The sequence below is a fragment of the Ptiloglossa arizonensis genome, chromosome 12, assembly GCF_051014685.1.
Source record: "Ptiloglossa arizonensis isolate GNS036 chromosome 12, iyPtiAriz1_principal, whole genome shotgun sequence".
NCBI lineage: Eukaryota > Metazoa > Arthropoda > Insecta > Hymenoptera > Colletidae > Ptiloglossa > Ptiloglossa arizonensis.
The window spans coordinates 13,999,722-14,021,917 of NC_135059.1; the positions used below are offsets into that span (position 1 = coordinate 13,999,722).

General features: G+C 55.0%; 1 protein-coding gene across 1 annotated transcript in view; it reads left to right on the forward strand.

The window, feature by feature from the left end:
* Positions 1 to 599: 599 nt before the first annotated feature.
* The window catches only part of Sp1 (transcription factor Sp8), a 34,383-nt gene continuing 12,786 nt past the window's right edge, over positions 600 to 22,196 (forward strand). Inside the window, exon 1 of the mRNA XM_076324606.1 lies at positions 600 to 839. Coding sequence (XP_076180721.1) covers positions 729 to 839 — 111 coding nt within the window. The 5' untranslated portion in view covers positions 600 to 728. The remainder of the gene's footprint in view (positions 840 to 22,196) is intronic.

Sequence of the window (22,196 nt, forward strand, 5' to 3'; positions counted from 1 at the left end):
GTGGCGGAGGTGGCGGCGGTGGCGGCGGTGGCGTCGTCGAGGTAGGGACGGAGGGAGCGGGAAACGGAGAAAGATCCGCCTCTACTCCCGGCGGAGGCGCTCCTCCGCTACGTGGGGGACGAAAAAGCTCAGTTATAATTGTTGCACGCCGCGAGCTGCACCTTCGAGAGCCACCTCGCGATTTAATTGTAACCTCCTTCCGCGTTGCACCGGACACGCATCGCGAGTCGTCCTGCGAGTCGTCCTGCGACTCGTCCTCGACCGACCTCCTCCGTTTGCCTCGCTGCGGCGAACACCCGCGGAGAATTACTGTGATTACCAGGATATACGAGGGGCCGGGGCAACCTTCGAACGGACTACCGATGCCGGAGAGCGCTACCACCGACCGATCGAACGGACTCTCCGCCGGACGCTTCGAGGATCTGTAACGGGAGCCCGATCTCTTCTCCCCCCTTGGGAACAGCTCCGATCCGCTCGCGAAACGCTCACGAGGTCCACGCACCCGCGCGAGACATGTTCATCGAGCGCTGCTCCGTTCAACGTTTCACGGAAACACGCGCTCCGAATCACCGCACGCGGAGCTGACCTGTGACCGTCGCACGCGAAACACCAGCCTCTCGACGGACCGGTTCCTGCGCGAACCGTGCCGAACCGTGGCGAACCGTGGCGAGCCGTGGCGAACCATCGCCCTCGAACTGAAACGAGACCGCTTGGAAAAGGTGTTCGACATGAATTGCGCGTATCAGTACTCGCTGCCCGCTCACCCGCAGAACGTCGTCGCCATGCCGCCGACGGCTGTCCAGCAACCTCTCCACTCAACGGACACCGAATACCTCGAGGTAACGTACGACCACTTGGACTCGTTCCTCGATACCCCTTTCGATCTTTTTACCCTCGACTAGCGACGTTTCGTCAAACGGTCGGAACGATCTCGCCAACCTGGCCGCGACGGTACCTTCGCGAGCCTCGAGCCAACGACATTCGTCCCGGAACTTTCCGTCGCGCTGCTCTCGTCGTCTCGTCGTCTCGTCGTCGTCCCTTCTTTCGACGACATCCTGGGCGGTTCCGAAACATCGGAACCCTCCCGTTAAATTGTTCATCTCCCGAAGAAGCGAGAGAGGCCAATGCACGGGGCCACGCGCACACCCGGGATTCTCCTTAACGCGTTGCCGATTCATCGGCTCTCGTTGGAAAATTCGATTCCCGCGATTGCCAATCGGATCTCGGAATTCGATTTGCGCGAAGCTCCTCGCTCCCCGAATCCTAACCGTACGCGGTTCTCGGCGGTGAAACGAAACGCGGCCCGGTCGCGGATCGAATCGCGGCTCGATGAATTTGCGAACCGGCCGCGAAACACGGCGTCCTCCTGACTCCGAGGCCCTCGTTAACGAACAAAACGATCGTTCGCGGGCAACGATAAGTAGGAGTCGATCGGCTCGCGTGAAAGGTCGAGGAAGAAACGTCGACTTTTGCGCCGGCGAGGCGAACGAACCAACGAACCAACGAAGAATCGACGGGACAGAGAGAGAGAGAGAGAGAGAGAGAGAGAGGGAACGAAAGACGGAAAGAGCGACGTAGCTGGGGGATATTAATATAAGGGCTCGATACGTAATTATAGTGATTACCGTATTGCCAGGGGGCGGACGAGGGCGTCCCTCAGTTTGCACGTCATTTTGCAATCTCAACTTCCAACGAACATGCGCGCGAATTTGTCGGCGGTCCTCCGCCGGGCTAATTGTTTCCCCCTTTTTGCGCTAATTCTTCACGCTCTCCTCTCTCTCTCTCTCTCTCTTTCTTTCTCTCTCTCTTTCTGTCTCTCCGCGGTCCTTTTGTTCGCGAAAACGACGGTGCATCCTCGCGTCACCGAGCGCGACTCGCGATCGAAAGGACGACGAGACCCCTAGCGGTTGGAACCGCGAGCCGAAAATATCGAGCGAACAATTTTCCGCGCGCCGAGTCGCGAACTGGAAAGAGTCCAGAGAATTAGAATACTGCGCGCAAGAGGATCGTGGACAAGGTCGAAAAACTTTTCTACGATTTGTAATTCCCGACGTCTTTCCAGCTTCCCGTGGTACGTACGGCGCGGAGATCGTTGCCAGTGTTTCGACGAAAGAGAGGCTGGATATTTGTACGGTTCGTTGAATCGGCGACAACGGTAACGAAAATATTGGAGCGCGCGTCGAGTAGGTACAGTATACACGTCGTCCTGCATCGACGCGATCGATCTCTAGATCAGCGGAATCGGACACGTGGGTTTACGATTGCTCCGTAACGACCAACGAATCGATACGTTCGCTGTACGCGGAACGAAAAAGTTCTCGTACCTTTCGTAACGCGATCTCGATAAATCGTAAGCGACGATCGTCGAGAACGAGTCCGCGATTTCGTGGATTTCGATAGGGGTATTCCAATTTTCTGGAACGCGAGCGCTTATCGGGCAAATACGGGTATCCCCGGTGGGGACACCGGGTGGAGCAAGGGCCCGGTTGGCTCTGTCGTTCGCCGTGCAGAGACTCCGAATCTCGGTATCTTCCAGCGTTGCGTTCGAGCACGTTTTCGCCGCGCAACTTCTCCATGTTTCGCATAACCGCGTGGTTCGTTACCGTCGCGATGCGTTTTCCCCGAACGACCTACAATTATTCGCATTCCCGTTAATTACACCGAGTACGCGTACACCGCGTCGTTTTCGAATTATCCCGTCGCGTCCACGGGCGCTATCAAACCCTCGTTTCCATTGTTCGCCTAATAGCGTTGTTTGTAACGGTGGCGAGGAACGCGTGAGTTTTTCACGACCGTTTATCGCGATTATTCGCCGCTCGCGTTTACGCGGCGCAACGCGCCCGATTCCGTGGCCGTCTTCCGCCGCGTCGCGGAGCACCGAGAGTTCCTTGTTTGCGGATTACGCGCCGACGGAACAACCGAGGGCACCGTGAATTACGGAGGATCGGGCCGCGCTACCCTCCCCGTGGAACACCCCATAAATCTGCTCGGGAGCGTCTCTCTATTCCGGACCGCGATGTAGACGGAAACGCGAGCCGTACGCCGGCCCACGGCCGGGCCAACGAGTTCGTAAATCACTCCTAGACAAGTTTCTCTTCGCCTTGTTTCGCGGCGAAACGCGTTGCTCGACCTTAAAAGCCTCCGAGAGGAGTGCTCCGAAACGCGGCTCCGAGAGACGGATCGCCGAGGACCCTCGAAACGGGCACCCGGTGATATTTATTCGCCCGTGGCCGATGTATCGTTGCGATTCTTTTCGACGATCGGAGCACCGTGCGCCGCGACCGGAATAACCAGAACGATGAACTTTATCGCGTACGACGAGCCGCGTGTCCGCTCGAGAGCAGAACCGTCGCGAGTCGGTCTCCGGAGTGTCCTCGACGCTTCGAAAATGGATTCCCGACTTCCAGTTTTCCTAATTCCCGAAAAGTTTCTCGAATCGAGTCTTTCGTCCTATCGTACGGACGTACGTAAACGTTTCCGGGCAACGAAACGACCCCGAGAAATCCTCCAGTCGGTTGAACACCTGCCGTTCGGCTCGAAACCGGCTATCCGCTCCGAGGAGGAGCGAACCTTTCTCGTTCGCGACTCGACGACTCGGTTCACTTTCGAAAAAGGCTCCCCGATTCACCGTGTCATTCCACTTTCAACGAAAAACGTCCCGTCGAGGTTACGGTACGGTTCAGCCTCGTAACCATCCGGGCGTTCGAGCGTCACTCGATGCTAAGAAAGTTGCAAAGATCCGTCTCGTTCGTTGTTTCGAATCCGGGGGGATTTCGCGTTCAGAAGCGAGTCCACCGCGTCCACGATGAACCTTCGAACGAAACGAATCTCTCCTCGACGCGTGTACCGTGATCCCGAAAACGTTCGCCATTGGAGAGTTAACAATCGCGTGCAACGAACGAAGCATCGTACGGCTATATCGTCCGAAGAATGTTTGCGCGTTATCGCGCGCTCTTCCATTACGTACTCGGCGCGAGTGTTTGATTTATGAAACGAGGATCGGAACTGGTGGACGCAACATCGCGCGTCGACCAGGTAGGTTGTTGAAACGCGGCTTTTTAACCGCGACTCGACTATCGTCGGTCCGTGTACGGGTTCGGAGAGGGAGAGGGAGAGGGAAAGAGAGAGAGAGAGAGAGAGAGAGAGAGAAGCACGTTGGAAACGTTCCACGATCGTCGACGGTTTCGCTAATTGCACCGATTTGGAGATCTCGCGGTGGCGATAAATGGTAAACGCGTCGAAATCGTCCGCGTGGTAACGTAGCGGCCGTTCCGTCTCAACGAACCCGATAGCGATAGGCCAAACAGATACCGGACACGGTACGTGGTTATTAAACCCGAAGCACCATCCTCCCCTCTCGTTCTCCCTGCCCCCCTCGAGCAGTCTACCGACGAGCTTACACAACGATACCGGTACGGCTCTTGGTCCCGGTCCGGTCCGGTCCGGTCCGGTCCGGTCCGGTGAATCTTCATTTTCGACGGTCCCAGCCGCTATACGCGAAGCTGGTTCCTTGGTAATTATTAGTCCATCAGCATCTCCCGATGGCCACATGGCCGTATAAGAGGCAAACCCCGAGCTGGTCCCAACGCGGACCATCCTAGCTTCGCGAGGCCGCCCTGTCATTATCCGCCCCCGTCAGGCCCGTGGGCCCCATTTCCCTTTCAACCCCGTTCGGGCCCAATCAGCGATCCGTCGCTGCGCGTCGCGCAACCTCGTTTCGTCCCGTCGATATCGCTCGATCGGCTTACCGAGAAAATCGATTCGTCGGCCCGATCGACGCCGGACACTTTTCCTACCTCGGTAATCCACATGCGTGACCCCCGTAATAAATTACCAGCCTCGTTTTTATCCAAAACGAAAATCTAAAGACCGTCGCCGTTGCGCGAGGGACGCGGCCCTCGATCGACCGTGTCGAAGAAAAAAGAAAAAAGGAAAAAGAAAAAAGGAAAAAACCACCCCTCGAGGAGATACCCGCGCACCCTCGTTCGCGCGATCCAATGCCGTTTGCTCTTTCAAAGGACGTTAACGCCCGGTTTCTGCTCCGTTTTCATTGTAAAACATCCCTCTCGCGCCCGTTCACCCGTAACAGTGGCCGGTTCTCCTCCGACCTCGGGGAGGTGGGGCGGATCGCACCTTTTGTGGCCCGATCGCACGCGATCTACGCATCATCGTCTCCGCGAGTCCCCCCGAAGCGGAGAGGAGGGTTCCTCGATAATGCCCCCCGGCGTACGGCGAAAATATTTCCTCGCGACTTTTTATCGATTCTCGAACGCGAGCACGGACATTGCGCGAACTCCGACGCGACGCGACGCGACGCGACGCGACGCGACGCGAAATTTGCCAAATTCTTTTCAAACTTGTCTCGAACTTCACCGAGACACCGTTCGATACCGCGAACAGAATTCCATAGAACGGTATTCCAACGGAATATGTACAATGTACGTCGCGCGTGAGTCAACGTGGATAGATTTTGTAAATTTCAACATTTTTTCGTTTCTTCTTTTCCAAGTTTTCCGCACGATCGTCCTTTACCGAGACGGTTGAACCGTGAACGAAGAATGAAATTCGCGTCGCTGGATGTACGCGTTGTCGTCTCCAACGTACGAGTCGCGGTAACACGCGAGGGAATACCGCGCAGAGTTCCGCAGCTCGTACGCCACTGTCTCGCGAAAATGGTCCAACGTTGAGAAAGGAACGGTCGCGAGCGCGTTAGGAGGAAATTGGTCGCGGAAATGTTGTACACGAGTCGAATAACCGGGCTTCTTTCTCCGAGGACGAAGGGCGGTTACGAATGGACCGCGATTAGACGGTCGCCACGGTTCGCCTCGGTTCGCCTCGCCGAAGTGGCGCCTCGATCTTCTTCCATTATGGAAAATTAGGATCCAACGCGGCCGTTCGCGGGCAACGGCGTCGAGAGGCTGGGTTCGTCCCGCGATCGGTATCGAGCCGCCGCCGCCGCCGCCGCCGCCACCACCGCGCAATTGGCTCGCCTCCGTCACCGAAAACCCGAACGAGTTACGCCACTGGCTGAATCGGGCCCGCCGCTTCGTACAGCCCGTAGTCGATAGGATTTGAAATTCAAACTCCTCGATTAAAATCACATTAGACGCTCGTAAGACGGTATACCCGTCATCTTCTTGCGCTCCCTTTGCATGGATCTCCCGGATCCAAGGGCAGCTCGCTCGCAGCGTCGCAAATGTCGCTGTAGATTAAGCGATAATTTATTTCGAGGGGGGGATAAAAAGACCGACGAGAATCCCCTCGCTGCTTTTTCCAGATGCGTTACGAGCGAGCGACGTCGTTTGGCGAATCGGCGTTCCACTTTTGAATCGCGAATCTCTACCCCTCGAGTTCGTCCCGCGACCCGTAATTCGCGCGCCAATTAAATATTCTCGGTACTCGGTAACGACCACGACCAACGCTTTTCCGCCCTTGTTGCGAAAACGATCGATCACGATTTTGTCTCCGAGAACGCCACCGTGACGAACGAGCTTCCCAAAGAGGTAGGTACTCCGATTGTACTTTGTTTCGTCGAAGAGCGTAAAGCGAAAGAAAAGCGAGCAAAACCGGGCGATGCTCTTCAGGGCCCTCGAACGTACGTTACCGGAGACTCGGAATCCGAGTTATTTCGCACCTCTGTAAGTTTTCGACGAAATCGAACCGGAATCGACGAAACGACGAAACCGAAATTAATACCCGTAATTTTTTGGTTTCCATTCACTTTGCACGATCTTTGCGTAACTTCTCGACGCGTCTGGCTCCCGTGCGGATCGTTTCGCGCCTCTTCGTTCGCATCGCGGAAGCGTTCTCGGTTGCTCTCGATCGAGTTTCTTCGAATTTCTGCGCAAAACGTACGGACCTTCGTTACTTTCTCGTCGCGGAGTTTCGACGAATTTCACCGTTTCCACGAAAGCAAATTTTCGCGAGAAAAATGTCCGCGTGCGAGTTCGAACACAGGTTTGCGTTCTTTCGCCGACGTTTCTCGTTTCTCTCTTCGAGCCGCGGAAGAACGAATACCCAAACACGCGCATCAATCGACAACGTCGTCGGTGAACAACGACGCGAGTCTCGCGGATCGTTCTTAGACGGTGGTAAACTGTGCCTGGAATTGTAACGAGAACGCGACCCTGTCCATTTCCCAGGTACCGCACCTTCGACGCCGTTCGAAGGTACCTCCGGGAACGTTTCTTAGCGCGATACGCTCGAAAAGAATTTCCCCGATGGAGAAGCACCGCCGAGACGACACCGATCGGCATCTCCCGTTCTCGACGCGTCGATGCGTCTCTCCGGTTTTCGTATTTCGTCTCCCTTCGGTGTCTCGATTCCCGCGATCGCCGCCAGTGGAACGAGGAACGTGCGTAGGCGGACGCGCGATCGCCTCTCTCGCGTTCCTTCTTTCTCGTTGCTCGAGATTCGATCGGAAAGTCTCGTTTCGACGTAAACGCGAGTCTCTCGTCCCGCGATAGGAAAAATCGAGGCGCGAGCTCCTCGTCCGAGAACGTGGATCCGGATTTGTGTATCAATTACGCGAGAGCCAGGTCGATGAACTTTGCTCGTTTCGCCGGTATCGGATAGCGGCGTGTCGGTATTTAAATACCAACGGCGCGCATACCGTTACGTCGAACAACGAGGCTGAAGCCTAATACGACAACTTCGGGTCACGTAAGCCTCGTCCTGGAACAAGAGGAGCCGGAGAGAAGGGGGTTAGAGAGCGCGAGCGGCGGCGGTGGCGGCGGTGGCGGTGGCGGTGGCGGTGGCGGTGGCGGTGGCGGTGGCGGCGGCGGTGGCGGCGGCAGCAGCAGCGGAGGGGTTCCAGGGTTACGTCGGGGTACGGAGGGGCGCGGAGGTTTACGGAGGGGAATGGTGGGGTCGGAGGGGTCGGAGGGGTCGGAGGGGACGGAGGGGTCGGAGGGACGGGAGCGGAGGAAGGACGAACGCGGAAAGACTCGGCGAAGCCGAAACCGCTCGAAGAGAGGGCACCACCGAAGCGGTCGGGCCGTACGCGTGCCACCTCTTCGCGAGCGCGGCGGTGCGCGCGCATTTCACGGTTAAATCGGCCGTAGGGGAGGGCTGCGCGCAAGTCGAGGGCGATAGCGAGAGCGAGAGAGCTCACCGTGGCGAGAAACGACCGACCGACAGAGAGGAGAGGAGCCACGGGACGAGAGTGGGAGGAAAATCGGTGGGGATAAATAAAGTAAAGAGGAAGCGGGCACGGCACGGAGGCGGTCAGGGGCGGGGACCGGTTAGGCCTGCGTACCGCCCAACGGGCTCTGCCCCTTTTTTGCCCGGGGGCCGAAGTCCTGGCCGCTTCCCTACTACCATTCCCCTGTCTGGTCGGGGCGAAGCCGATCGGATAGCCGGCAGTCTGTCACGGGGCGAAGAACGGGAACCACGTTAACCGGTTTCCCCTAAGCGTCGCAAACACTCGTTTTCTCGACCCACTGGCTTTTTTTACGCACACCCCGACGGCCGTGGGGATCCGACTCCATGACCCTTTCCCTCGTCGCACGAACAACCGAACTACGAATCCTTCTACTCCGGTGATACCGCAAGTGAAGTGCGCGCCGATACGACACGCAGAGAGCGAGAGGATCGCGAGAGGATCGCGAGAGAACCGTCCGGTGACACGTCCCAGGGAGCAGAGTCGGTTCGAGGAGAAGCAGCCCGGAACGAGAAACCGACGGGATTCCTCGAAGCGTCGACGAGATGTTGACCGACATGACGCCGGCAGCGGCTGGTCAACTTTATCCGCAGTTACAGTCGATCGCCAAGTCGCCGGTCCACGGACATGTGGTGAGTCCACGATCTTTCATCGACCAGTCACCTCGGCTACGATCTCCGATCGCGTAGATCGCGTAGATCGCGTAGATCGCGTAGATCGCGTAGATCGCGCCCCTGGCCCGGTCCAGGGGGAGCGGACGCATCGAGAATCGAGTGTCGAGCAATGGCCGGCGATTCGTTGGCCGATCGGTGACCGTTCGAGACACGGATCTGCCTCCGGGGCAAGGGTAGCTGTCAACCGTCGATCTCCTCGGGGCAAGGTCGATCGCTCGGCCTCCTCTCAGATAGGGATCTCGATCCGTCCAGGTAGAACACGAACGGTCGATCTCGCGGATCAGGTGCTACTGTTCGCCTCGTCACCTTCGACGAAGAGGCCCTCGTCGTCGGGGCCCGATAAAATCGAAGATCCCGACGCGCGGCTAAATCGGGGGAATTTTCGACGATGACTCCGATCGATCGGACAAACTCCGCGTACTCTTGGCCTCCCCCCCCCCCCCCCCCCCCCCCTCCCAGCCATCTCGAGTGGAACGATTCACCTCTCGAGAGAAGATAACGCCTCGGTCGTATCCGGGCTGGATAAAACTTTTCCAACGCCTCGTTCGCGCGGATACCGATTTTCTCCGTTCTCGTCGCATCGATTCGTAGCTCGGCTCGACATTGTCCAGGCGCAAGGATCCTACGGACTGACCGGTTCCGTGCAGAATTGTCCGTAATCCGGCGGATCATCCCGGATGATCCATTCTGTTTTGACAGAAGCGACGGTCCCCGAGTTCGCTCGGCGAAACCTCCGAACCGTTGCCTGGGCCCGGCTTTTGTCCCTCTGCTCTCCTATCCGGATCTCTCTCTCTCTCTCTCTCTCTCTCTCTCTCTCTCTCTCTCTCTCTCTCTCTCTCTCTCTCTCTCTCTCTCTCTCTCTCTCTCTCTCTCTCTTTTTCTCCCTCTTTCTCTCTCTCTCTCTCTCTCTCTCTCGCTCGCTCCCTTGACGGACAACACGTGTTTCCAAGTCGCTCCGCGCGCGCACACTCGGCCCTCGAAGCTTCTTTTTTATTTTATGACTCGGCAAGAAGGAAGGACGCCGCGCTGCCGTGGCCTCGCTGGGATGATTTACGAGTCGATGTAAAAAAGTAATTAAATCCGTGGCATCGAAAAAGCGACGCGCACGAGTATTAATTAAGTCAGCAGAAAAGTTTCCCGTTGGTGTGCGTCGCACCGAAAATTAACCTCGCTGGAAAGTACGGTGTCTTCCTGCTCTTTTTACGCTTCGTTGTCCCCTCGCGAGTTTTCGAAGTAAAAAATTCGTCTCCGGAAAATCGAAACCGTTCCCGTTCGGACGCGAGGTTGCGACTCGCGGGTATTTTTCGAAGGGAACGATCGGCGTCGGAGGTTCGCTCGTTTCGCGACGCTTCGTTGTCTCGAGGAAACTCTCGAGCCGTTCCCGGGGACCGTGGCGAAAGACGCCCCCGCGAATGTTGCGAACGGTTCCGTTCAGTTCGGCGTTCTCGTTTCTCTCTTTTTCCGGCGTTCGGGTCGCCCGAGCACCCGATCCCGATGTATCGAGTATCCTTCGCATAATAACCTTGCGCAAGGTTCTCGGGGATCAAAGGGACTGCTGTCTACCTGTGCGCCCCGAGAGCCAATTATTCGTCCGCTCCTCTTTGTGCACCGAGAGGATCCACTTGACAGGATGCGTGGGACGGTAACACGATACGTACTTCCTCTCCGAATCGTCTTCTTATTTTTTTTCTCCGTCCCCCCGTGGTTGTTTCTCCTCGGCGTCGTTCTTCGTCGCGAATTCCCACTTCCCGTCGCAAAATCGCGTCGAGGTACTATATTTCAGCTCCGAGAAGTTTCGCCGACTCGTTCTCGCGCCGTCGGCGAATGCGGTGCTCGATCGACGAATTCTCGTCGGTGATTCGTAAACCGAATTAACGGCGGGCGTCGCTCTTCGACGCGAGCGTAACGCGCAATGATTCGTCTCCGTTCGCGTACGCGTTCTTTCGTACTCTATTTTACTCTCGATCGATCAGCGACAGCTACCCTTCGGCCCGCGCGACGCACAAAACTTCCTCGAGGATCCTCTCGAAAATCTCGCTCCACTTCACTTCCACGCCGGTAATCCGATAATCCGATTCGTGGGGCAAGAGTGTCCTTTTAAGCGACGCCCCGTTGACATTTTCAAGGCCGACAATGGACCGCGAACGGGCCCCGGGTGTACGACGCGTTTGTCGCAAAAATACGACCTTCGTCACGCGCCGGTGGGGATAAAAGCTCGGCGCGGCCTTTTTACGCGACCTAAGAGGATTTTACCCGGAGGACCGGATGCAACCAGGATGTCGACCCAATTTGTTCCCTCTCGGGGGAAATTTCCCGAACGAACCGGGTCTCCTCGGCCGACCGCGAACGCTCGCTCTTGCGCGATATCGTTCGTCCCGTCGACGAGGAGGTTTACCCGCGAGCCCCCTCGAACCGAACCATTTTTTAACCCCTTTCTTTTCTCTCTCGTCGTCGACTCGGAACGTTCGCGATATCGATTCCGCCGCGAGGAATAAGCGAATTCGACGCTCGGTCTCAATGTCGACGAGCCGTACGGTCGAACCGTCTATAAACGAAACTTGAGAGCTTTACTCTCCGTTCGTCGTCGATAGCTCGGGGAACGAACGTTACCTCGGCTCCCGCCACTGGAAAATTCACCTCTAGAAACCCAAATCGTCGATACGCAACGAGTACCTCGACGTTTCGTGGAATCGTAACGGTGCGGATAGCGATCGATCGATCGTTTCCGTTTCCTCCGCGCCACGTTGCGCCTCGTGCCGTCGATTCTCGGCTCCGGCGGTTCGATCGAGGCGAAATTGTAATACCGGTAATCGTTGGTCGATATCCACGGGGAAAAGAACCCTTCGTTGCGACAGAAATACGAGACGCGTGTGCAACGAGAACCGGTTTTTCCGAACAGTCGCGTCTACACCCGCGAAGAACGAAAGTTGTCGCGTCGTCGACGATTTCGGGGATTCATCGTTTCCGCACTGGTCGCGGAAATATTGTCTCGTGCCCGGAGACTTTCGATCGGTGAAATGAAAAAGGATCGATTCGTACCGTCGATGGAAAAAGTTTGATCGCGCTCGAGGATGTACTCGGCCCCTCGATCGAGAAACTTTACCAGCCGTCGAGGGGAATTCCAGGAGGTTCGCCGACACCCGTGTATTCTCCGTAGGAGAAAATCCCTTCCGATCGGCGTCACGCCCACCGCAGTCGGGTTAATGAATTATTTTTGTCGAGCGCGTCGCAAGTCCCGACGTGTAAACACCCTTTCGAAAGCTCGTCGGTACGCCGCGTCCCGTTGGAACCGCGGGGACCAAAAACGGCAGATGTTCGGGGCGACGACACGGCCGGCCGGGCTTCGCTCGATGCACGCGTCTCGGGAAACGGTTTTCGCGCACGATCGATCGATCTCTTTCCTCTTCTTCGTCGCTGTTCGCTTTTTTCTTCGGACTCGTTGTTCGTCGAGCGTGGTCGGTCCGGCGGCGAACGTCGGATAAAATCTCTTCGCGGTACGTTCCCCTAATTGGAGCGGCGGTTTTCCCGTGGAAAAGACGCTCGCGCAATTACGAGCGAACCGTTTCCCGCGAGGAACTCGAGCCCCGGTGTATTCGTAACGCGCCATGCTCGGTTTCCATTAAACGGTCGGAGATGCAATTTCGCAGTCTCGGTTACGGGGCGCACTCGAGGCGGAATACACGTACGCGAGTCCAGCGATCTGCATCGTTATCGCGGAGAAGGTCCGATAATTGAAAACCCTAGCCGCCCCTTCGGTCCGTAGACGGTGTTCCTATTGCACGCGCGAGACTCGGTACCTCGAATTATCGGTCGTTACTCCGGCGCGGTATCGGTCCTCGACGGAATTATTCGTCGAACGAGAGTGGAATTTTCCCCGTGGAAAATGTTTCCGAATCGGTCGCGGAGACCGAGTCGGAAAATCGTGGAAACGTTCGCGTCCCCGAGGACGCGTTTCCAGAGGACCGCGTCTACCGAATCGACGAAAGGGCCGAGCTCCGCGATACAGAGCCCGGCTCGAGGTTCCAATTTCGCGCCGATACACCCGTGCGTGTGGGTTTACCGGCCGCGTGCAACGACTCGCGTACACGACTTCCATCGACCATCATCATCGTATCGCTCGGAGGTTCGATAATTGAAAAGCCAAGAACTTCTCTCTCTCTCTCTCTCTCTCTCTCTCTCTCTCTCTCTCTCTCTCTCTCTCTCTCTCTCTCTCTCTCTCTCTCTCTCTCTCGCTCGACGTTGTATCGTCCCTGCGAACAATATTCCTCGTAGAGCGAGCGGGCACGAGCCCCCTCCCGAGACGGTACGTCGAATTACCGGCCATTATCGTGACGTATCATCGCGGCGAGCGTCATTCACCGGACCATCATGGGAAAGATGAACAATACTCGATCCGGTCAACACCTCGAGGCCTTAACGCGCGCCACTCGAGCAAAGTGGAAGAACGATTATCAACGACTCGATTCTATTAACCCGACTACTTTCCTCCTCGTGCTAAACACAATGCAACATTTTTCACCCGCGGAGATTGCACGCTCGAATCGGTTCCCGAGCTTACCGCCATTACGGACGGGAGGATCCTTTTACGCGCGGGATTCTTAAAAATTTCTTTCCTTTTCCCCCCTCTCGGTTTCGTTTCCTCCATCGATCGATCGGCGATCGAACGGCGCACCGCGACTCGGAAACGATTTTCGAAAATTCGCGCGATAGGGGTTTGCGTCCGAAATCGTAGCTAGCCGAGGATCTCGCGCGGCGAACACCTCGAGGCTCGATCGAATCGCGGCCGATCTCCGACCGGGGGGAAAAGAAGCGTGGCAACAGCGGGGATCCGCTGCAGGGGTGCCGATCCCCCGCGGAGTCGGAACCAAAATACCAAACGTTCCCTCACCGGGTACGCTGCGCTCGATGATTTATCGACTGCGCGTTATGCGTCCCATCGAGCTCGAATTTCTTTCAACGAGACGCAACAACGGTCGCGCTCGAGATCGACCGATGTTTGCGCTCCGGAAACGCGTCGACCATCCCCGGCAACCTGTTCGCATCGACAGAGAAACAGAAAATATACCCCCAATTTACCGTTCGAGTTTCTTCGCGTCCCGACGGTCTCGACGCCGCTCGGTAACCTCGCGGTGCCGAATTAAAATTCTACCTCGAAAACGCGTAAACAACGACGATCCTCGCGAGTCGCGATGTTCGATCGCAGGCTCCCTTCCTTCCCTCCCTACGACGAGAAACTGGTATTTTCCCGAGAAAAACGTCCCGTTCCTCCGGGTCTCGATTCTTCTTGTTTTCAACGCGTAGCCATTCGCGCGGGAACTCGTCTCGCTGTGTAATTATAACTGCGATTCGCTCCGAGTCGCGATGTTCGTTCGACCGAACGCCGGAGACGACGCGACCTACCCGTACGTCGATTGTACATTGCCGAAACTTGCGCGACGCATCGATACTCGTTTTTCGGAAAACACATTTTCCGTGTCGACGACGACGACGACGACGACGACGACGACGCGACGCGACGCTAGGCTCTTTCGCTGGAAAGTTAAGATCGCCTCTCACGACGTGTACGGAGCCAACGACCCTTTGCGAGCAACGTAAAAACTTCCGGTATACTCGGCACGAGAAGAAGATACAGCCGCGATTTTCCCTTTAGCGGATGCATATGGCCGACTCGCAGCTTGCTCCTCGCCCCCTCCGCCCCCCTCCTCGCCCCGTTCGGGGAATGCGCACGATCGTTGCGTGCGCCTCGCCGAGCGAAAGAGGAACCGGCGAGTTTTGAGCGACGCCTGGGATAATTGCGAGGGACGGTGGACGTTTACCGAGGAATGCCACGGAATCGATATTACATCGACTCGACTCGACTCGACTCGACTCGACTCGACTCGACTCGACTCGATTCGAGCCGCTGAAACCGTTGCTCGAAGTTGCGCAAACATTCCGACGGCACGCGTCGAACGTATTTCGATGGTGCCGGGTCCGTCCACGGTCCGGCTTTGCTGTCCGCCGTCTTCGTTGTCAACGATTCGATATGTGGTCACAACGGGCCCAAATACCTCAACATTCGAGGGTTATTTTCGCAACGCGTCGCAGATTTCGAAGCGGTCGTCTGTACGCGGTATCGCGTTGCATTTTTCCAACGACAACTGTCCTGCCCGACCCGACGTAAATAGCTTACCGTCGCAGTTAAACGAGTCCCGAAAAACGTTGCATTCGAAAAAGAAAACGTCGAAAACTTGGATCGATTTCACCTCGTTGAAAAAAATTGGCCAGGTAAGAGCAATCGTTCCTCGTTCCCGAACGCTTATTGGCACGGCATCGATTCCTTCGGTGGAACGTTAACCGTCGTTAGGTGGACCGTTCCGAGCAATCTTCAACGATTTCGCAAAACCGGGCTCGTCGTTTCTGTACGCGCATTCGGTAGTTTGCGATTCTTTCCCGCTTCTTCGCTCAATTTCGATCGGCATCCGTCGATCGAGGAACGCCGCGCGATAATTTCTGGAAGGTCGCGCCGCGTTCGCGAGCGCGCATCGTACAAATGTTTGTTTCGCGCGCGCCTATTCTCGTGAAAACGTTCCAGGTGGCAACGAAACCGTGGACGAAACCGTGGACGAAACCGTGGTCGAAAAAGGTGGCCCGAATCGTTCGCCAACGAATCGATTTCCGCGCCGATGCGTCGACGTCGACCGGCCGGATCCCCGTACGTACGATTACGTAAGAACGAAACGCAGCGCTCGAACCGGCTAGTCGAACCGGAATGGCCAACAGTTCCAACGAGATCCCCTCAATTTTCTGCATTTCGCTCTCCCCGCGTCCTTGCGAGCGGATAATTTGCATTTCGGTGCCCGCGTCCCGTATCGCTATCGCGCTCCTTCCCTACGGGGACGAATTATCCTCTCGACGTATCGCGTAACGAACCCCGTCTTCGTCCTCCGTTAGATCCGCAGATTGGACGCTTCGTTAGAAGCCCGCGACGACGTCTTTCGATCTCGCGAAACCTACGACCGACCGACCGACCGATCGTTATCCGATAAATCGGCACGTACGAACGACGTTTGCGACCGAACCGCGGTGGTCGTTGCGCGAACGATTCGGCCAATTTCAAAGCCGGTTCCCTTTGTCGAAGAAACAAAATCGAAGAAAACGTCCGCATCGTTGCATCACCATCGATTGGCCCGATCGGTATTTCGATCGCATTTTCGTTCGGGCGGAGCAAACGCATACGCTTCTTTCCATTATTTATTTATTTATTTATTTATTTATTTATTTATTTATTCGTTTATTCGTTTATTCGTTTATTCGTTTATTCGTTTATTCGTTTATTCGTTTATTCGTTTATTCGTTTATTCGTTTATTCGTTTATTCGTTTATTCGTTTACGCAGATTACGGTGAAACATTGTTACGGAAAAGCGCGGTGCAAGGATCGTTTCGCGGAACGAGAAGATCGAGGAAAAGAGTCTCGGACCGTGTGCTCTTCGAGGGCGATCGTCTTCGGGGCTCCCGTGATTCGCGGGACCTCGAAGAGCTTTGAAAAATGTAATTCGTCGAGCAGGCTCGAGTCGACGAGAGGCTTTTGCGCCGGTCATGAATTTTTACGGAGGGGGAAACGGTTTCCGAGTTTCATGGGAATAAAGAAGGCCATAAATCGTCGCGGAGAGTAACGCCTTTCTCCTTAAGAAAGTGGATGGTCGCGAGAGGTTGTCGTCGTTCTCGCGAACCGCAGCTGCCGAGGACACGTCGCTCGTACACGATCGCTCCGTCCCGACCGTGTCGAGCGAGTTTCGATCTCTCGCGATGTTTTCGCGCGGACGATAATTTATTTACGAGGTCTCGACCGGAGGGTGAACGGTGGCGGCGGCGGCGGCGATGCTTCGAGCGACCCGCGGTCGATCCCACGGACTCGCTCGGCCACTAAATCGCGAAACAATAAATCCGGGAGCGGAGTCACCCTCTTTACGGGCCTCTTATACGGGGATGATGTCCTCGGGGGGTAGCCTAATATGTCACAGTCCGTTGCAGCGATCTCTCCGACGGGGCTGTATCGTCGCGAACGAGGGTGGATCCGCGCGAGAGAACCTTTTCCAAGGGTTACCGCTCACCGAGGGGTTGGATACGCTTCTAATGGAGTGATTCAATAGCGGCGATCCGATAAACCGATCCCGCGGTACACGCGTCTTCGTGAATCGAATTAAGCGGATCGTCGTTTTTCAATTCGCCGCTAATCGACACCCTTCGCCGCGCGAACCGGGACAGTTCTCGAATCGGCACCAACGCCCGTACGAAATTCCCTCGCGTGTCACCGGAGCGGAAAACGCGACACCGCCGAAATTACTCCTACGCGGTGATTGCCTTTAAACCGGACAACACCGAGTTTCTTACATCGCAGCGAAAAATTTCGAAGCCAAGTTTCGGTAACGTCGATCGGGCCCTCGGACGATCCACGAAGAGAGGACTTTTTTTATTTATTTACACGAATCGCGATACTCTCTCTTCGCGTAGCTGGAAACGACTAGAAATTCAACGCGCGTTAGGTAGCAAACTTTGGGCCACGTTCGCGCCACTCTGGACCGTACGCGCACGGTACGCATTCGGAGTAATTCGGATCGCGCTCGTTCACTTTTTCTACGACCGACCGAAATCGAAAACTACCCGAAACGATACGGATAGTCCTTCGGCGACGGTCCTTCGAATATCTGGTAAACGCGATGCGCGTAAATACGCGAACATCGTCGACTCGTCGCGACCGCGTATCACGAGGATTACGAAACTATTATCCGGTTTCCTGTTCGTTCTAAATGCGAAGTAACGTCGGAGAGAGCAGTGCATACATTTTTTTCATTTCCATCGTACGAGTTACGTAATAATACGCTCTACTTAGATAACGAGTACGTACGTTCCGATATTAAATACGGTTAACTCGGCGTCCGATCGTAGCGCAGCGGTCGATTCGTTCGATCCTTCTTTCGAGATCGATAACGAACGGACGGAACGTTCGCTCTTATCGAGCACTTTCGGAGAAATTTCATCGTAGAAAAGCGAACGAAAGCGAATCGATTCGTACGCGGTTGATTTCTTCTCCGAGTAACCTTCGCAAGAACACATTCTACGGACGGTTGCGTTCCGGCGTCGAGATCGTTCGATAACGCGATCCATCGCGTATTCCTTTCGTCGCGTTCTATTCGATATTTCAACGCGTAAAAGTACCGTGAGAAGATCCGATCGACTCGCCGCGCGTACAATCGGTATTCCTCTCGTTGCGTTTCACTCGACCGTTTCGACGCGCGAAACTACTGCACGAAAATTGGATCTACTCGCGTTAAACGTCGTTACCGGCCCGCGCGATATTTAAACGTAACTCGGAAGTCCGCTCGAAAAGCCGCCGACGGCTCGCACACGAGCAAATTGAAACCGATTCTATCGCAGGGTCGATTACGCGATCCTCGAACTTTTGTCGCGCGTTTGTGCCTTTTCATCCCGCGAAACTTGGCTTCAACGAGCGGACTCTTCTAAACGAGAGCTCGCCGCGTGTTGCCGTGGAAGTTAACGAACGCGCTTTAGCCGGAGACCAGCACCGGGCTTCGTGTAGCACGTACGCCCGAGCCGAGAGCCGCGTTATCGCTCGGGAAATCGTGATCATTACAAACGAAACATGACAGCTGAAAAATTATTATAATCTTTGGCGGTCGGGTTAACCGTGGCGATTTGCATAATCTCGGAACGCGGCGGAACCGTGCATCGAGGAAAAGCTTGCTACGACCGCGTGCTCCTGCTCGTGCTTCCACTCGTGCTCGTGCTCGTGCTCGTGCTCGTGCTCGTGCACGCGCGTGCGTAGGATATATATCGCGAATCTACGATACGAAAGCACGATGAAGCTATAAATTGCGCGAGCTCTTGGCGGAAGACACGCGAACCAATTTTCCCGAGATCCAGCCGTGCGCATCGTTTCGCCGATAATTGCTCCGGAGGATATTTCCGCGACACAGAACGCTCCGGCTCGGTTTCCGTACGATCGCGCGATCCTTGCCAATTATCGGGAAGACGTTTTCTCCCGTAACGCGAACGTTACACGAGGTTGATTTTGTTCAACGTCGGTGTACGAGTGCCGGCTCGAAGATTCGTCGTTTTTTCGATCTCGGTCCGCGTTCTCGGGGTCCCTACCGCTCTTGGATCCGCTCTTGGATCCGCTCTTGGATCCGCTCTTGGATCCGCTCTTGGATCCGCCGCGTACCGGTCCACCATTCCGCGTTGCCGTCCTTTCGAAACGGCAATCTTACGATTTCGATGCATCTTCTCGTATTTTTATACATCCGAAGTGACGACGTATCTTCGCTACTCTCATCGGGACGATTACTCGGCACTCGACCCGTTTGGAAAACGTACAGCCGCAGCTACCATTTTTCCAGCGTTTTTCTTTATTCGTTCCGGTATAATTACTCGTTTCTAGTTACCATTTCACCGTAATATTTATAACGCGTGTATCTAATCTAAACAAATGCGCGACACGCAAGGACGTTCGCGTAAATGAATTTTTAAGATAAACGCGTCTAGAATCGAGAAAGAATACTTGAAATTTGCCGAAAACTTTTCGACGAGCACCTTCGGATACGTTACGCAAGGAATAATCGATAATCGTCCGTTTCGTTTCGTAACGTTGATTCGATCGATCACATTTTCCATTTACCGAATCGGCCGACTTACGAACGACAATTATTTATTCGCGACCGTTTATCGCTACGTCGTAGGCCAATTTATCAAACCTTTGATCGTTCGCGGTAGGAAAATAGAGAATTATTGGAAATTACGCGCAATTACTCCAACGCGTTATTATTTCAACCTGTCATCGGAGACGTTCGATGTCGTCTCTTCGTTTCAGCACGCGCTCGACGTTTTCGTATCGTCGCAAACATTTCTCTCTCGTTTTCGATCGACGTTCCATTCGTATTCTCGAAATAGGCTGGAAAATATGCCCGAGATGAGCGCCTCGAGCTTTTCAAATATCGACCGAAAATAATTCTACAAAGTTTAACTCGCAAACGGTGAAAGCCAGGTGCCTAGGAAACACTTACAAATTGAAACAATAGGATACGATAATTCTTCGTTTTCCTATCGTAACTAATGAACAGGCGGGTATAGATAAGGTAAGTGCTTCGACACTGACGGAGTCAGGGACGCGTACAATTTATTTCACGAATAACGATTATTTACCAGTTTGGGGAAAGCATCGCGTCTTTTATTTCCAGTAAACGGTATACGAGTGCTTTGTATGTACATCGTTGCGATCGTTACTCGAGATACGACGAAGCAATAAAATCGCGAACCAATAACGATAGCGTTCGACACGACGATCTCGACGATCTCGACGATCTCGACGATCTCGACGATCTCGACGATCGAGACGATCGAATTCTCGAAAAATTGTTAAGAATTTCGTTCGAAATTGAAAGAATCGCAGCATCGGATACTCGTACGTTGGGATACTCGTAAACTAACTTACGAACGAAAGATTCACGGGGCACGCGCACATTGTTTCGATGTCGGTCCCGTTTGTAAATTGTAACGGTCCTCCTGCTTTCGGTAGAAAAACATCTCTGTACGTTCTCGACTCGTTTCTTCGAACAGATTCGTTCCGTTTCGGGCGGTTCGGACGGTTCGGGCGCAACACCCTGTACATCGATCGAGCGTTCTTTACCCAATTCGGGGAGTACCGCTAGTTCGGGAAGATCGTAACCACCTAGTTACAAACGGTTGGCGTATTTGTAGAAGCGCGGTAATCGAGCGTGTCCACACCGCGGTGGGAAGGAAATTAAACGGTCTCCGTGGTCCTCCTTAGCGGTTTCTAGCCGGCCGCGTTCGTTCGTGCTCGCTACATGCGCGTAATACCTATAATCGTTACGCGTATAATTCGCGCTCGGAGAAAGCGCGCGGTCTCCTAGTTTACCGGTTACGAGCTGGCCGGGAGCGCAGCTTTTTCGGTTTCTCGGTTCGCGAGCGAACAACCACGCGGCAATTAACCACCGCGTCCTTTTCCCAGAATCTTGAACCAGAAGCGTTCGACTACGATGCAAATGCTTCCCACCGTGGTGTTGCGAGTACTGTAAGAAGTTACGAAGAACGCCTCTGAGCGATGTTCACGACGCGAGAGAAATCCGTCTTTTCGCCCATAAATTGCGGTTTCGCGATGGTAATGCCGTTAGTCGTTAGTTTACGTCAGTATTCTTCGAAGCGGTGGCCACGACAGGGGAACGGTTTCCAACGGAAGGGGAGACGGCGTGACGGTGTGACGGCGAATTTTTCGCGCGGAAAAATCTCGACAACTCGAACGTTCTTTTCCAATGTTCGATGTTTCGTACCGGTTCGAGTATTTGTTCAAACATCGTGGTATTTTCGATGTTCGAACGCTCGGCCGGAATTGGATTCTCGGGTCTCGGGTCTAGGCGCGGTACCTACGTCCGACGAAACGTACGGGTTCACGGTACGCCAAAGGTGATTTAGTGGCAGTTCGTTGCCGCGAGTGGAACGAGCGGACGCCGCGCGCGTACTTGACGGTGACGCCACGGAAAAGTTCCATTCGGCCCGTTGACTCGAGCGAAACGCGAAAATAAAAGCGATCTCGGACAGTTCTTGTTTCGAACGCGAAACCTCCTCCGGAGGTCGTCGAGAGCTCCCGGTACCACCGACTCGTATCGCGCGCATCGTTTCCAGCGATCCCGTTCTCGGAATTTGCCGGTGCGTTCGGTGACTCTTCGGTTCGAACGCGAACGATTTTACCGATTCACCCCCGGGGATTTAAAGGGTTCGTGGAAATCCGTGCCGAAAAATGCAATTATTTTAATGCGAGCCAATTGGCTTCGATTCGGGAGTAAGATCCTCGTTAAGGTACCGGGCCGAAATTGGAACATTTTTTGCCACGGAGGGTAGAAGATTGCGAAAGTTCTCTCGCGGCAGGTGCTCGCGGCAGGGCGAGCATCGTCCCGCGGTTTCGACACGCGACGCGGTCTCCGCTCCGCTCGCGAGGAGGAAGACGTCAACCGTGACTCCGGAGCCGGGACGCGGACCGGGACTCGAGCAACCCCGTGCTCGTTCGGGTCCATTTAGATTTAGCCGGTGTTAGGTGTTTACGAGTTTTTAATTGAACGTAAATATTCGCAGGTGCAGACCGCGTCTGGTACGCGGTCTCTCGTCTCCGTCGGATTCCGGGACGTAATTACGAAGAACGAGCTCGCGTCTATATCGGGCGTATCTTGGTTTCAATGTAAGCATCTCTCGTAAAAGGAGCACTTGGGTCGTTAGAAGTATGCCGCGCGGTGTAAATTTATCAGCTCGCGCGCGTTCGCTCGTTCGCTCGTTCGCTCGTTCGCTCGTTCGC